General features: G+C 38.7%; 1 protein-coding gene across 2 annotated transcripts in view; it reads right to left on the minus strand.

Annotated features, from left to right (window-relative positions):
• Positions 1-16,928, minus strand: part of slx4ip (SLX4 interacting protein) — a 57,386-nt gene that overhangs the window by 37,138 nt on the left and 3,320 nt on the right. The window contains exons 1-2 of one of the 2 annotated variants that reach the window (XM_057848321.1): positions 16,877-16,918; positions 16,748-16,802 (exon numbers count right to left, since the gene is read on the minus strand). In XM_057848321.1, the coding sequence (XP_057704304.1) occupies positions 16,748-16,774 (27 nt within the window). In that variant the 5' untranslated portion in view covers positions 16,775-16,802; positions 16,877-16,918. Of the gene's footprint in view, positions 1-16,747; positions 16,803-16,876; positions 16,919-16,928 lie in introns of those variants that run through there. The other variant, XM_057848319.1, reaches the window with a different exon arrangement.

The following is a 16,928-nucleotide window of genomic DNA, read 5'->3' on the forward strand; positions in this document are numbered from 1 at the left end:
TTTAAATTATCCAATAAATTTTGTTCCACTTCACGATTGTGTCCCACTTGTTGTTGATTCTTGACAAAAAATTAAAATTTTATATCTTTATGTTTGAAGCCTGAAATGTGGCGAAAGGTTGCAAGGTTCAAGGTGGCCGAATACTTTTGCAAGGCACTGTAGCTGCGAACTTAGGTCGCACGTGATGAAGTTACTCTCGAAGTTACCCTGCTAAGCCAGAAAACTGGCTTCGTAGTATAGGCCACAGATTTTCAAGTCACCTGACTGTTTTCTTCCATTTATATATTAAAATTAAACCCAGATCCTTTTCACCCGATTCCAACGATCCTCTGAAAAATGGTGCGATCGGCTTGATTTCCAATCACGTGAGTGGATCAGGGATATCCCTAATAATAATTAAAATAATAATGATAAATCAAAAAATAAATAAGCATCTTTATTGTCACCTTGTATTGTTATTTACATAAATATCCCGCAGAACTATAGTTACGGTTATGATGTTCCGGGGGTAATGTTTTTGGTTAAGTAAAAAGCCGGCGGTTGTTAGTTTTTGCCTGTGTCCATGCTGATTGAGTTGTGTGTAACATTTCTGCTGGAATGTCAATAAATTATCACAGTTTGGCTGCGAATTTTGACACACCGCCTCAGACTGACGTCGTTGCTCTGCGCTACAACCATAACATATAGAGACTGGCGAACAGAGGTCGGAGGAGACGGCGGGTGGAGGTCTTTTTAGCCTTAATCCATATCAGCAAAAGGCTACGACGCTTATAGAGAATAGTCGTCCCCTTGGTTGCTTTGACTATTTTGATGGCCTCCATCTGCTAAAAGGACCATTGAGATCGTAGACATATTCCGGCCGTATTGTTGAGCCAGTTCACTGACGTACACACAACGCTCATATTTTTCTATCATTTCCCTCTCAATTTTGATAGGAACCATCACCTTTTTCCTTTTTTTACCACCTGCACTAAACTTCTTGGGACCCATTTTCATTTCTCTCACAACAAAATCCGCTGAGCTGCCCTCTTGCAAGAAAAAAATTGCAATGTTGTCATAAATCGTTGTCAAATTTTACGTCAGATGTCGAAAGGATTGCATGCTGATGCGTTCGTAGGTTGAGGTACCACTGTATCTATCTATATTATATACTGTATATATACATATATATAATATACACTACGGTTTAAAAGTTTGGGGTCGCTTGTATCATATGGGATTTTTCATTATGTACACGGTTGTATACGGTATGAGCAGGGGTCGCGTTAACCGAATATTTTCCGTCGTTGACCGGTTTTTTAAAACGGTGACGGAAAAAACTGAAGTCCATCCGTCATTTTGACAGGTTTCAATTCACACCCCAGACCACAGGGTGACCATATTAATTAGCTATTGTCTCTCTTGATGCATGTCGTCGTTGACCTTACTCGGAAAAATGTCAAGGCAACTGAGCGTCCGAACTAAGGCTATGTTCATACTACAGGTCTTAATGCACGAATCCGATTTTTTCGTGTTTTTCCGACTCGAGTGAGGCATTAACTTGACTGTCTGAACGTGACAAGTCGCATAGAACGGGACCATTTCAAATCCGATCTGGGTCACTTTCGTATGTGGTCTAAATTCGATCTGGGCCACATTTTTCCAGACTGTCGCGGCGGTCTGTACTGTCCAGTCCCGCAAATCGGATTTAATGCAGCAATTACGTCATCAAAAAGCGAGAGACGGTGCGGTAGCTACGGTAGCGATGCAGCTGTGCGTTATTAGCGCCTAGCTTGCCTTGAACACGGCTTTTTAGGAGGGGTTTTCTCTCTGCTCCATATAAGCAATATTTCAACATTGCTTACACGGCCGCGAGTCGGGGCAAACTGCCCGTATGTGTGTGTGACATGCACGAACAGTGCGTGCATGCTATCGATCCATATACTTTGAATATAAGCCTAAACAGGGATTATATATGCCTGTTATTTGTGTCCTCTTTTTAACAGCAACAAGCCTATGGCTACGTTCATACTACAGGTCTTAATGCAAGAATCCGATTTTTTGTCATATCTGTTTTTTTGGCGTGCCCGTTCAGACTGCCTTTGTCCATTGAGACCATTCAAGTATTATGCATGCGCACTAATTCGCAGTCCGACATGCGCTGAGCAAGACCACCCGCATGCGCAGAAGCATCAAAACAAATGACCATACAATCACACATGCTGGCTGTCATCCGTCATTCCAGGGATAGCATATTTTGCCTATTAAAAAGAGGACACAAATAACAGGCATAAATAATCCCTGTACAGGTTTACATTCAAAGTATATGGATCGATAGCATGCACGCACTGTTCGTGCATGTCACACACACACATGCTGGCTGCCATCCGTCATTCCAAGGATATCATATTTTGCTTATTAAAAAGAGGACACAAATAACAGGCATAAATAATCCCTCTACAGGTTTATAGTCAAAGTATATTGATCGATAGCATGCATGCACTGTTCGTGCATGTCACACACACATACGAGCAGTTTGCCCCGACTCTCGGCCGTGTGAGCAATGTTGGAATATTGCTTATATGGAGCAGAGAGAAAACCGATCATTCTCAGGCTTATCCTCAAACCCTTTTTTTTTTTTTTTTTTTTTTTTTTTTAAATGACTTGTCAAGTCCGACCCTTCCTAAAAAGCCGTGTTCAAGGCAAGCTAGGCGGTAATAACGCACAGCTGCTTGATGTGTGATGGCGCGTTGTGGATTCTCTGTTAAGCCTGTTCGGACAGAATATTAATTAAAGATGAATGAAAACTAAATACTATTGAATATGTCATTATTAACATTTTTAAAATTTAAGTGACGGGTAAAAATAGATTATGACCGGATTTTTATGACCCTGTCAGTCAAAATGACAGACAACGAAAAAGTGTAGCGCAACCTCTGGGTATGAGATATACTGATATATATATTCATACATATAAAGGTTTACCCTTATTGGAAAAAACTGACATACATTGCGACTTTTTAGGGGTTTGCGATAAATTGCAATACATATTGCGATATTAAAACTAGAGGAATTTTCACCAGATGACTTGAATAGCTCTGTTTGTGAAGACTTTGGATGACTGACCATACAACATTGTATTCCCATGATACCGGTTAATCCTGGCTAAGTGGGTTTATGTGTGAATGATGAAGATTGCTGCTTTTATGAAGCAAAACAAGTTTCCATGTACAAAAAAAAACAATCGCACAACCTGCGATGGGACTATTGCCAATGCGTACATCGCAATGGTGATGTTCAAACGATACATTGTACAGGTCTAATATACATATACTAGTATATATTAGTTGTTGACCGATATGTCGGCTGGCCGATATACTGGGCCGATATATGGACATTTTTCCAACATCAGCCATCAGCCAATTAACAAAAAAAAAAGGATTTTGATCAGACAATTGTGTGGGCAACTGCGGCCGCTGCAGACTGACGGTAGGACCATGTAAGGACCCTGCAGCAGCTTGAAGGCAGGCTGCTACAGCAAACTTCAGGCTTGCCTGATTTGTAAATATTGTAAAAAAAAAATTACAGTATATATATCTTGCATGAGAGAATATGCAATGTTGCTTTAGCCCAGGGGTGCCCAATCCCGGTCCTCAAGAGCCCCTATCCAGCTTGTTTTCCGTGTCTCCCTCCTTTAACACACCTGATTCAAATGATCAGCTCATCAGCAAGCTCTGCAGCAGCCTGATAACGATCCTGATTAGTTGATTCAGGTGTGTTAGAGGAGGGAGACGTGGAAAACAAGCTGGATAGGGGCTCTCGAGGACCGGGATTGGGCACCCCTGCTTTAGCCTTTTAAGGTGTTTACTGAGTGATCCTTACACTCTAAATATAACTCGTAGCATTAGCATAGCATTCGCATTAGCTTTGGCATGGCAAGTAGCCTTTTAAACTCTCGTTCTTGCTGAGTGTGTATAATCATAAAAAGAAGTGCTGCGTTCGTTGGTTGGTAGCACTAGACCGAATTAATCCTTTAAGTCTCAGGTCATCAATGTAAATTTGAATATGTTGAAGCAATTTTCTAAAAATTGCCTTTCATCATCTACGTGCTTTAAAAAAAAAAAAAAATTGATATCGGTATTTGAAAATCCTATATCGGTCGACCTCTAATACATATATAAATTTTTTCATAGAGACTTGTACTGTAGCACTGCATTAAATGCTGTACATCTGTGTTGGTTTACTCACTAACACAAGGAGCTGTACATATTTCCTACCAGGGATCACAAGATCTAGCCATTAGATGCATGGCTTCAATTTAAACACGCTAATATGAGCTCTGAGGGAGAACACAAGGTGAATTTGATCAATATCTTAGGGGAAGCAGTAGGGATTTTGGGGGAGGGGAGGGGCATTATTTTTAAAGACATAGCTGGGTGAATACCCTTAAGTAATTTCCTAAGCTTCTAAGCTTGAATATTTTACTTGGCCAGGTATCAAGCAAACATTATACAAAATAACTTTTATCATATTAAAAAAGCAGACAAGACGTGGTGTAAATAAGGCGTTCATGATAAGCATCAGTCTACCTTCACTTAAAAACAGCATGTGATTTCGTCTCTAGGGCACTGGAATGTAAACTAATGCAATCACACTAACGAGAAAACTATTAATTTACCAAGCAAAGCTTTTCAGCGGATGCACAAAATTCCCCTTCCAGTGACAAGGTTAACTCATTGGCTGCCATTGATGGCCAGTCATATCCAATCCATTTGAACTGGGAGAGGTTGGGATCAAATGATCACTTCCCTTCCAATATAAAATGTGGACTACATGATGCAAAATGTGGACATCAGGTCTTCTTTATGAGTTTAAGCTCTTTTTTTTAAATTACCAAAAACCATTAAATTGCCATTTAAAGGGTGAAATAATTGCACAAAAGAACCTGAAAGAAACCACGATATTTCAATATGCTTGTTGAATCCTCACAGTTTATTAGGAGCCATCTCAGATCTCAGACATCTTCAACAATCATTTCATTAAACCTGACAAACACATGAATCAAAGTCCCATTAACATTCTATATAAAAAAAAAATTCTTTATTAGACAATTTAAATGTAATTGAAGGCTGAGGTTGTTTCACTTGTTGGAAAGCAAGCTTTGATAAAGGGCCAAGTTCGACAGGAAGTTAATCTTTTCATGCATACTAAAGAGTGGCGGCACTGCTTTGTTCTCTGTCTTGCACCGGCCTTTTTAGCATTATGGACATAGTCTGAAGGCTGAATAAGAAGCGGGGGGAACGCTACTTAATACCAAATCCTTTGTTGTGCCATCTTTTGTGTGCTGACACAATGCCCATGAATAGGAGTGCGTCTTCCTGCAGGCAAGGCTAAAACTCTCTATCCTAATTCTCCCTGCTGCCAATCTTATAACCATGGTCTGGATAAAAAGGAAAACAAAGACAACAGAAATATCTTCAACATAAGCTCACCACTGTCCACCGCAGGCAAAACAAGAATCAAAACAACTCCATCATATTTTCTGCTCATAAATAAACAATTCTTGTCACGAAGCCGCTGATGGTTCCCTTCTGTTCTCCAGGGCTCTGGTCTATATCACTTTCAGTTCAAAAAACACTCTCTACCTCTTCTTATCTCTCTGTCCGATTCGGGCACGGGGCCCGAACACAACGAGCAGCTTCACCCGCCTCCCCACCTCTCTGCCCTTTGCCTTCGCTATCGCAGCATATAAGAGCCAGACCTTCTCAGACTGCACTTAGCTCAGAGGCTAACACTAACCAGCCACAGATGTTTACATTAGATGAGAAGGGGCAGCAAATGTGGTCTCATTCAGTAGAACTTGCATCGCTCCCTTTTTCGGACATTCTTTTTCTGTGGCCTGCAAACAATCCGGTGGGAGTTCGCTGCATTGGTGGGCGTGACAAGTTTTCTTTTTATTTTGACTCATTTTCAATGCTCTCTATGAGTCACCTGGGTTTCCCCTTGAAAAAAAACTAAATAAATAATTTCTACTCTAAACAGCCAGATACTGCTCAGGCTGAAGAATGTATGGCTGGACGAATGGACAACTAATTAATATTACTGACATCAGAATGGTCCCGAAAAAAATTTAATGAAGAATTTTACTATCTGAGCCTTTGCAAGGCAAACCCCATCTAATTATTGGCTGCCATTGACTGTCAATAGCAGCGTAAGAGCTAACAATAAAAAATAGATATTGTAAATTATATATATATCTATTTATTCAATATTATCGGGTGGCCGATAATATCAGCTGATAAAAGCATTTTAAAATGATATCAAATAATATCGACATAGGTTTTGGGCCAATATGCATGTTACCTTCAAAGTAAATGTAGAAGACTTTTTTTCAGCCATTGTACAAGGGCTGGTCTCTGCTTAGCACAGCAGTTATGCTAATTGACTATTAGATTATCTCCTAACTAGGATGCTGGGGATTTGTTATGTGAGCCGACCATTTGCATTCATGGTACAAAAATTAAACGAACAATAAATGATTGAAAAATAACTCATATGGTAAGTTCATGACCACATATATCGGCATCACTTTGATATCGGTATCAGATTTTTGCAGTTGGACAATATCGGGATATTTATTTACTTTTTAAAATATTTTAATACATTTTCTAAATAGTAAAAAAAACTGGAAACACAGTATTAATTTTACTTATTTAAAAGAATAAACAAAATGAGTGTTTTTTTTTACTTCTCAAGTTTGATTAAAAATATATATATTTTTGATAAAGAAACAAACAGAATATAAAAACCTGTAAATATTCTCAGAAAACTACATTAATAATGTGATTTGTATATATACATATATATATATATATATACAGTGGGGAGAACAAGTATTTGATACACTTTGGCAGTGTATCGAATACTTGTTCTCCCCACTGTATATATATATAATATATATATATATATATTAGGGCTGCAGCTATCGAATATTTTAGTAATCGAGTAATCGACTGAAAATTCTATCGATTAATCGAGTAATCGGATAAAACAAATATATTTTTAGGTGAAGAGCAATTATAAATATACATGAGAAAACAAGACATTTAATCTAATTTTGAACCATTTTCAGTCAATCAATGTCTTTATTTTCGATGTATATTGTTGAAAACAGCCAACAATTGCATCTCAGATGTAACTAGAATTAAAAAAAAAAAAAAAAAAAGACTAATTCACTGCTTTCACTCAAAAAACTTTAGATCTTATTACAAAAAAATATATATATATCTTACCTAAAAATGCCGTTACGCTTGATAACACACATCACTTAAAAGTTTGGATTTTTTCCCCACGTCTTTCAATTGAATTTCTCTTTGTGTCAAGCCATTTTTAAGTTCTAGTTAAGTTTTAAGTTAGTCTAAACTGTAAGTCCTGATAGGATTTAGAGTTTTTGCAGTGTTCAAAATAAATGTATGATACAGGCTGTATTGGAGCAAATTAGCACCAGTGCTACTTGGTGTTTTATCCAGCAATGACTACTGAGCTAAAATTGATAGTTAGCATGATTAAGTTTTTATTTTACACCCTCATCACTCCACAATGCTATGTTATGTTAAAGCCTGTATGTAAGACACGTTAGCCAAGCATCGACAGTGGTCATAATTAATAGAAACCTAGCCCTCCGCAGGGCTAACGTGACTTCAGAACAGGAACGTTACTCTTATTTATTAGCGCTTAGCGCTCTTTATTAGCGCTTAGCGCTCTTTATTAGCGCTTAGCGCTCTACTGCTTTAAGATGGCGGCTGTTTACTAAAGCTGCCCAGACGCGGCCGAGTCTGTCATTTAGCATCTAGTTCAACATACATGTGATCTCTATGAGACGCATGAGACGCTACCTGTACCAACGTAGCATCGTACGGGCTAGTATTTAGCAACGTCGGCGTCGTTTGTGGCGGCTGTCGGCTGCAGTAAGTTTTTTTTTCCCCCTTCTTCCTCTCCGCACGTGACAGCGCGTTGTCCCGCATTAAAAGTAGTCCGAGCAAAACGTGATGCTTAGAGCTGTCAAAATAAACGATTACTCGAGGTGAATAAAATTACTCGGATCAGTTTTTAAACTCGAGTTACTCGAGTTGCTCGAGTACTCGTTTCAGCTCTAATATATATATATATATATATATATATGTAAAAACCGACCTGTCGACTAATCACGGATTATTTTTGCGATTAGCCGATGATCAAAAATGGTTTGCAGCGGCCATTATTCCAGGATAGCAGACAGACGTTGAAATGATGATTTGTCATCACTTTTGCACCCTCGATTAATGTTGTTCCAAAGTTGAAAATCTTACAAAACACATACGTCATTTCAATTATTAATGATATTGGAACAACACTGAATCAATGTTATATTTTCCTTCATTTTCAGCCATGATGCAATTAATGCTTTCAAATATGCCCTTATTTAGTGGTCCTGCTTTATTTACAGACAGAAGAAACAGCTAGGCTGACTAATGAAATATTATACATGAACGATTAAAAAAAATACATATATATATTAGGGCTGTCAAAATTAACGCGTTAACGGGCGGTAATTAATGTTTTAAATTAATCACATTAAAATATTTAACGCAATTAACGCATGCGCGGAACGACCCACTCAAGCATCGCTGCAAACAGACTACAATGGCGCCGTTTGAAGTATATTGAGAGCTAAGGGCAGAGAAAAGCAAGTGGAGTTATTGCAGGTGTTACCGGCACCCGCCAAGGGGGCCGCTGTTATTTCCAATGTGACCGGCATTGTCAGATTGAGCAATGAGGAAGAAAGTGGTCGAGCAAGAGAGGGAGCGAGAGAGTAGAGAAAGTGAGCAGTTAGCGCAGGCCCGAGTGCTGCGTTCCCCACATGCTTTTGTTTTGTTAATAAAAGTATTCACATAAAGCCATCTGCCGCCTCTCAGTGTTTATACTGGACTGTCTCAGAAAATTAGAATACACAATATTCTAATTTTCTGAGACAGTCCTGTATATTGTTCTATGTAAAGGACGTCAGCCAAGGTCGGCCCCCCACATTTTTACCACGCCAAATCTGGTCCCCTTTGCAAAAAGTTTGGACACCCCTGCTTTAAATGGTGGATTAATGTACAGGACTGTCTCAGAAAATTAGAATATTGTGTATTCTAATTTTCTGAGACAGTCCAGTATGTTCGCCGCCGTCTTCCTCAGGAGGTAATCGGCCTAACTGGGCCATCTGACGACAATGAGCCAACATGATTCACCGGTCCAAGGGGGTCCATAGCACGACCAATTTCCTAGCAATTTGAATTGGTAACGCAGACATTTATTGGAACCGCGCTAATTAATGGGTTACGTAGTAGCATCCCTTCCACAATTGTTTAACTTTTGTGGCAAGCTACATGGGGAAGTATAAGTAGAGATTTGTACTCAACGCAGAGAAGATATATCCTTTGCAGCAACCACTGTGACTCATGGTTGCTCAAATTCCCATCATGCATTTGGGCAGTTAAGAACATTTAAATCGCTAATATTCCTATCTCTCAAAAATAAAATAATGTTAACAAAAAGAAAAGCACTCAATGCAAAGAGATCTGGCATTCCCAATCAAAATAGCTATGCAAAATAATACGCTATTCAAACATTAAGTTTAGCTCAAAAATACATGAGATGGCAATATTTAGTCACAATATACAAACTATCAAAATTACTATAACTTGTACTCACATTTATCCTTTAAGAATTAAAGGTCTTTCTGTCCGCGAATCCCTTTCACAGAAAGAATGATAATGCCGTCTTGTGGATTTATTGTTATAATAAACAAACACAGTACTTATGTACAGTATGTTGAATGTATATATCCGTCTTATCTTTCCATTCCAACAATAATTTACAGAAAAATATGGCATATTTTAGAGATGGTTTGAATTGCGATTAATTGCGATTAATTACGATCAATTAATTTTTAAGCTGTAATTAACTTGATTAAAAGTTTTAATCGTTCGACAGCCCTTACATATCATATATATATATCAAATAAATAATAAAAATAAAAATTTGGCTAGATTTCAAATTAGTTTGAAATGAATCACAACAATAAAAACTTAATCATCGTGCAGTAAAGTTATTTCAAACTTAAGCCTCCTCCTCAGTCAGACTAGCTTCGCTGCGAACTTTGCCACCAACGCGTTCTGGGGGATAGCGTAGCCACTTCAGCACAACAGGTGCAAATGCATATTGTGACGCGTCCATCCCTATCTGCCTATTAAGTGAATCTGAAAAATACAAACAAAACTGCATTCACTGTTAATTCATATCAATGAATTCGAGCAGATAACAGGGGTTAGTTTAACATGCTTCAGTGTTTTGTGGTGAAGTGAGTTTCTCAAACCAAATTAGGGTTACATATGGGAACGGAGCTAGCCAGTTAGCAAGCTACGATGGAAAAATGCCCGCACTGTCTTGGTTTTCAATAAAATAATTTAGACATGGCTCAATTGTGTCACATCTAGTGATTTTAGCGCTGTAATTGGAAAAAGAATTCTTTGCCTGAACTAAGTTCTACTTAGCTAACATCCAGGCTAAGTAGGTCTTCGCTTTTATGCCAATTACAGCAAATGCACCGGGTGTTACAATTTCGGCAACTTTGTCACGTTGTGTCAGGCAAACCGTTTTATATACATCTTTGATGACAAACGCGGTTTATTCTACCGTAACACATCATTGCTGATAAAGGCTCTGGAAAAAAAGCAACAGGCTTACCTTTAAATATGGCTATCCTTAAATGAGCCGTTTCTAGTGGAGTTCTTTTGAGGTGATACGCTGTCTTCAAGCTCAACCACGAACACAACTATTTTTTTACCATAACTTGCGCTCATCCATAATTCGAGGACTTTTCAATCATATTTCCCGGTCAATCAAAGATCAACTATTTGTAAATATCCTTTCATCAACTATAAAACAATGTTAACCCAACCACCGTCTGACACACCATAGAACAATGTTGTTTCAACGTAACTGTCAGGTGTCATCAGTATTTGCAACGTTGATTCAGCATTGTTTATTGTTTAAAGTTTCAATGTCAATCATACTGATGATTTTGATGGAAAATCAACGTTTATTATTATTAACGTCGGTATGCTATCTGAGATATTATTATTATTGATACAGTGCCTTGCAAAAGTATTCGGCCCCCTTGAATCTTGCAACCTTTCGCCACATTTCAGGCTTCAAACATAAAGATATGAAATTTAATTTTTTTGTCAAGCATCAACAACAAGTGGGACACAATCGTGAAGTGGAACAACATTTATTGGATAATTTAAACTTTTTTAACAAATAAAAAACTGAAAAGTGGGGCGTGCAATATTATTCGGCCGCTTTACTTTCAGTGCAGCAAACTCACTCCAGAAGTTCAGTGAGGATCTCTGAATGATCCAATGTTGTCCTAAATGACCGATGATGATAAATAGAATCCACCTGTGTGTAATCAAGTCTCCGTATAAATGCACCTGCTCTGTGATAGTCTCAGGGTTCTGTTTAAAGTGCAGAGAGCATTATGAAAACCAAGGAACACACTAGGCAGGTCCGAGATACTGTTGTGGAGAAGTTTAAAGCCAGATTTGGATACAAAAAGATTTCCCAAGCTTTAAACATCTCAAGGAGCACTGTGCAAGCCATCATATTGAAATGGAAGGAGCATCAGACCACTGCAAATCTACCAAGACCCGGCCGTCCTTCCAAACTTTCTTCTCAAACAAGGAGAAAACTAATCAGAGATGCAGCCAAGAGGCCCATGATCACTCTGGATGAACTGCAGAGATCTACAGCTGAGGTGGGAGAGCCTGTCCATAGGACAACAATCAGTCGTACACTGCACAAATCTGGCCTTTATGGAAGAGTGGCAAGAAAAAAGCCATTTCTCAAAGATATCCATAAAAAGTCTCGTTTAAAGTTTGCCACAAGCCACCTGGGAGACACACCAAACATGTGGAAGAAGGTGCTCTGGTCAGATGAAACCAAAATTGAACTTTTTGGCCACAATGCAAAACGATATGTTTGGCGTAAAAGCAACACAGCTCATCACCCTGAACACACCATCCCCACTGTCAAACATGGTGGTGGCAGCATCATGGTTTGGGCCTGCTTTTCTTCAGCAGGGGAAGGGAAGATGGTTAAAATTGACGGGAAGATGGATGCAGCCAAATACAGGAACATTCTGGAAGAAAACCTGTTGGTATCTGCACAAGACCTGAGACTGGGACGGAGATTTATCTTCCAACAGGACAATGATCCAAAACATAAAGCCAAATCTACAATGGAATGGTTCAAAAATAAACGTATCCAGGTGTTAGAATGGCCAAGTCAAAGTCCAGACCTGAATCCAATCGAGAATCTGTGGAAAGAGCTGAAGACTGCTGTTCACAAACACTCTTCATCCAACCTCACTGAGCTCGAGCTGTTTTGCAAGGAAGAATGGGCAAGAATGTCAAGTCTCTCGATGTGCAAAACTGATACAAACATACCCCAAGCGACTTGCAGCGGTAATTGGAGCAAAAGGTGGCGCTACAAAGTATTAACGCAAGGGGGCCGAATAATATTGCATGCCCCACTTTTCAGTTTTTTATTTGTTAAAAAAGTTTAAATTATCCAATAAATTTTGTTCCACTTCACGATTGTGTCCCACTTGTTGTTGATTCTTGACAAAAAATTAAAAATTAAATTTTATATCTTTATGTTTGAAGCCTGAAATGTGGCGAAAGGTTGCAAGGTTCAAGGGGGCCGAATACTTTTGCAAGGCACTGTAAGTAGGCACGTGTGGTCGTAGCACCCTTCAACGCAGGTGAATGTTATAGCACACCTGAGTCGTCTTTTTTGATAATAAAAAGGAGACACAACCCAGGAGTGGAATTCGAACAGCAAGAACGGACAGGAATATCTCCAGGAAACACAGCAAACAAAGCGCAGGGAGACACTGCCTCCAGAAATTGGTGGATACAAATTTCTGGCTTGGAGGTATTTGGTTTCTTCATGGAAACTAAATTACGTACACTGTAGGACAGTGCTAGATTCTTTTTTTCCTCTACCGATGTCCCCTTCTTAAGAAGGTCGGAAAATGTCCAAATGTTTGCCCTGATAGTGTACAGAGACTTGATGTGTGGTCCCACATGGGCTCATCTACAAAGTGACAACAACACTAAACAGTGCATAAACCCCTGACATGAAAATGTTCTGCAGTACCTCAAACCTTTTCTACTTAAAAACAACAACTGGGTTTTATGCCACCGCGTACTACATCAGATGTTTAGATGTCAGCGGTGCATTTTGCTAATAAAAGGCAGATTGCTGGGTTCTAGAGGGGTAATGTCCTGGCAGCCAGCACTTCAGTGGATCAGTGTTTTTGCCTGCAGGCCCTGTTCGGGAGGTCTATGAAGTGGTGGGTGACTACATGGTCTAGGCCTATAACAGTGCTCCCCCTTTAGTTCTGCAGACGAGGGAGGGAGTTGCTTTGTGAAAAAAAAAAAAAAAAAGGCTCATAAAACTCGCGGGTGAACAGCCTAGTAAACACAGCAGTGTGAATCAGAGAACATGGAGAAATGCTTTTACTATACGCGCAAAGGGCAGCGGGCAAGTGACTTACATGCGTTCCAAAATATAATGTTTCCATGGAAAATGTTGTCCGAGAAGTTGATCCACCCATTAAAAAGACGGTGACAGTGGTGTTGGTTTTGTGAAAGAGGAGCCAGATGAAGTGCCTTGAATGCTATTGTTTAGCCTGATCCCTTCTTACATGCTTGTTTGTGGTTAGTTGGTTGAGTGTGGTTGAGGCTCTGAGCATTTTCTCAAGCAGAATAACAAAACTGTGTCATTATGTGCCCAGTGGGAAGGAACCCGCCGTGAACCTCTAGCGTTTTACTCTCCCACAACCAACTGATGGTGGGGGGTGGCCTTTATGCAGGCATGCATATGAAACAAATAAGGGGGAGTCAATGCAATATCTGGTCAACAGGGCACACATGGAATGGAGGAGGATGTGGAGATCAGTGCAAAATGTCTGAAGCCCTTGTTCAAAACTCGCAATAAATGAAACATCAACAAAAGAGAGATCAACAGCTTTGCCTGCACTTAACAAAAACATCTGAGGTGCATTATACTGACAGAGAATCAGACTGAGGATGAACAGCAATGATTTTTCTCCAATAAGTGTTTCCTGCCCTGTACGTAATGACAATCATGTTAACAAAGACTCCGGGAGCCAAGCATATTTGACATTTGCTTCAATGTTGACAAGAAACTCCAAAGAAATTGCATTGACGTTAACAAATTCTTCAGTCTTAAACAATTAGTTATACAGGAACTCAATTTGCAGGAACAAAACCATCAGTCTGTTTTGGCAAGACTGTTAAACGTGCAGTTGTACTTCCCTCTAGTGGTAAAAGATGGTTACTATGATGTGTTTTGCCTGCTTTTAAGCCTTTTGCCTGCTTTGGCAGTGAAATAGACTTTGGGGTCTTGAGCAGGGGTGAAAGTGGCTAGAATTTCCCGACGTGAAGGAGCCAGAAATTTTGTTTATTTGTTTTCGGTTTTGTTTTGTTTTGTTTTTTTTGGGGGGGGGGGGGGGGGCAACCCCCATAAATCTACTGAAATCCAAAGACTGTTTTGGCTCAGGTATTTCTATAACACAAAAACTTATTTTCATTCAAAATTGTATTTTTTCAATGATTTGCAAAATAAAAGTAAAAAACAAAAACAGCAATAACCCCAACCTCCATCTCCTAATTTTTATTTTCCCTCATTTCCTCACTTACTAAATGTCAAATCTCAATTTTAACTACTTAAGAAAATAGGATGTATATTAAAATTGAAGTTAATGTAAAAAATTACTTTTGCTTTCTTTTTGTTTTTTTAATAATGAAGATATAAGTAACATACATTCAGAAAAATAAGTACAAATGACTGTTTTATGCACAGTGAAATGGAATATATTTTGAAGATCATGCAAACATTGCCTTTTTAAAATCATAAGTAAATGAATGAGTAGCCTCACAAAAATGAACAAATATACAGTGGGGAGAACAAGTATTTGATACACTCTCAATGGGAAAACCCATTGGCAGTGTATCAAATACTTGTTCTCCCCACTGTAAGTCCAAAGTGCACATTGACAGTTAAGATGTTCTGAACCTCCCCATCAGAGCAAATAAAACTATATATGATAAATAAGCCTCTTCAACTCTTTCCTTGCTCTTAAAGATTTGATCCATTTTCTGTTGCATTGCCCTTTTTTGTCGCATCAATTCAACAAGCTTTTTTTTTTTTTTTAAATTGCTTTTCCAGAAAACATGCACATTTGAACCAATCACAGTTAACCATCTCTGCTGATCACATATCAGTATGTCAGCCAATTGAACGGATAAATGAGTCCAGGCGTTTTGCTTTGCTGCGTGCATTCGCACATTGACATGACTCATCATCATCAGACTCAGATAACTGCAGCATCTGGGGAAACCTCCATGCCGTCTGTGGAATAAAATAAATAATAAATATCGGTGGAAACGGATTACGCTACACAAGCACTTTATTATGCTTGTTGTTAACACTTTTGTATGCAAATCTGATGTTGGTAGATTGTTTTCTTCTTGGAGATGAAAAGCATGTGTGGCAGCTTAGCATTTTTTTTATATATAGCGTTTTGACAGTTGTCGCCATATTTTTGGAATCAAAAAACCGTGTACCGGAACAGCATTCAGGCCCTGAATCTTATATCGAAACTGCGTTCCTAACCATTCTGGCCCACTTTCACCCCAGGTCTTGAGTATTATACTGTATATGTGGAACAGTCAAATGAACTACAAACAGTCGTGTGATATGCAACGCTTTTTGAAAGCTTCCATTGTAACAATACAGAGTGTCATTGACATAGACAGACATCTAATCGTGTGGCTCTTTTCATACTTCTGCTGTGAAGTTAAATTAGTTTGTTGTTGAACATTTGTTAATTCGCTGGCCACCCTCACAGTTCAAATGGATTGGACATCTATCACCCTCAATGGTAGCCAATGAGTTAACATCATTTAGAGAGTACTTTCTTTGATTATTACCACTAAGTGAATACACAGTGTATAATAAAAGATAATCTGAGCATATTCGTTCAGTTAGATTTGTGTATGAAATTGCTAGCACGTCACATTAAACAGTACCCAAGTAGCTCTCCTTTTTTTCTTTTTAGTTTACTTCAGTTTATTCACGCATCAGCCAGAAAATACAACACACGGGGATGGTGTAGACAAAAATAAAAGTTGGTGACTGATTCAAAGTTTTAAATTGCCTCCCTGCAGCTGGACAACACCTTGCTGCAAGTCAATAATTTCTATCCATATCTGAATACAGGATACAACACACATTTTCATATTGAACAATATATATTGATAAAGTCTAATAGGTCAAGAAATCTATTTTATACTGAAACATTTTTGAAAGATCCCAAATCCTAATACATTACAAGGCTTCCTAAACTCTGACACCAGGAACAGTAGTACCTGTGCACTCTCTAGTGGTCCAGAAAAGTAAAAGTAGCGATCCATACATCATCACTCTGCGACCAACCCGAACTGAAACGTTACAGTAGCTGTCAAAATACATTACCGTTGTTTGCGTGCCATTACACTGAAAATTATATTAGTCTTTTGCACTATTGGTAAATATGGTTTTTAGGAATAATTTTATAATATTTTACCCAAAAAAGAAACGACTCTCTTACCTTAATGACAAATTTGAGAGGCGCCATTGCAGTTATTGGAGTCTAGTCGTTTCGCCTGAAAGTTAACAGTGCAGTATTATTCATTTCTCCGAAATCCTTAATTTAGTAAAACCATGTCTCTTTTCATACTTTATACTTGTGCAGTTCTCCGTATTATCAATATTCAGTAACAAAGGCATGA

The sequence above is a fragment of the Corythoichthys intestinalis genome, chromosome 10 (assembly GCF_030265065.1).
Source record: "Corythoichthys intestinalis isolate RoL2023-P3 chromosome 10, ASM3026506v1, whole genome shotgun sequence".
NCBI classification, from domain to species: Eukaryota; Metazoa; Chordata; class Actinopteri; order Syngnathiformes; family Syngnathidae; genus Corythoichthys; species Corythoichthys intestinalis.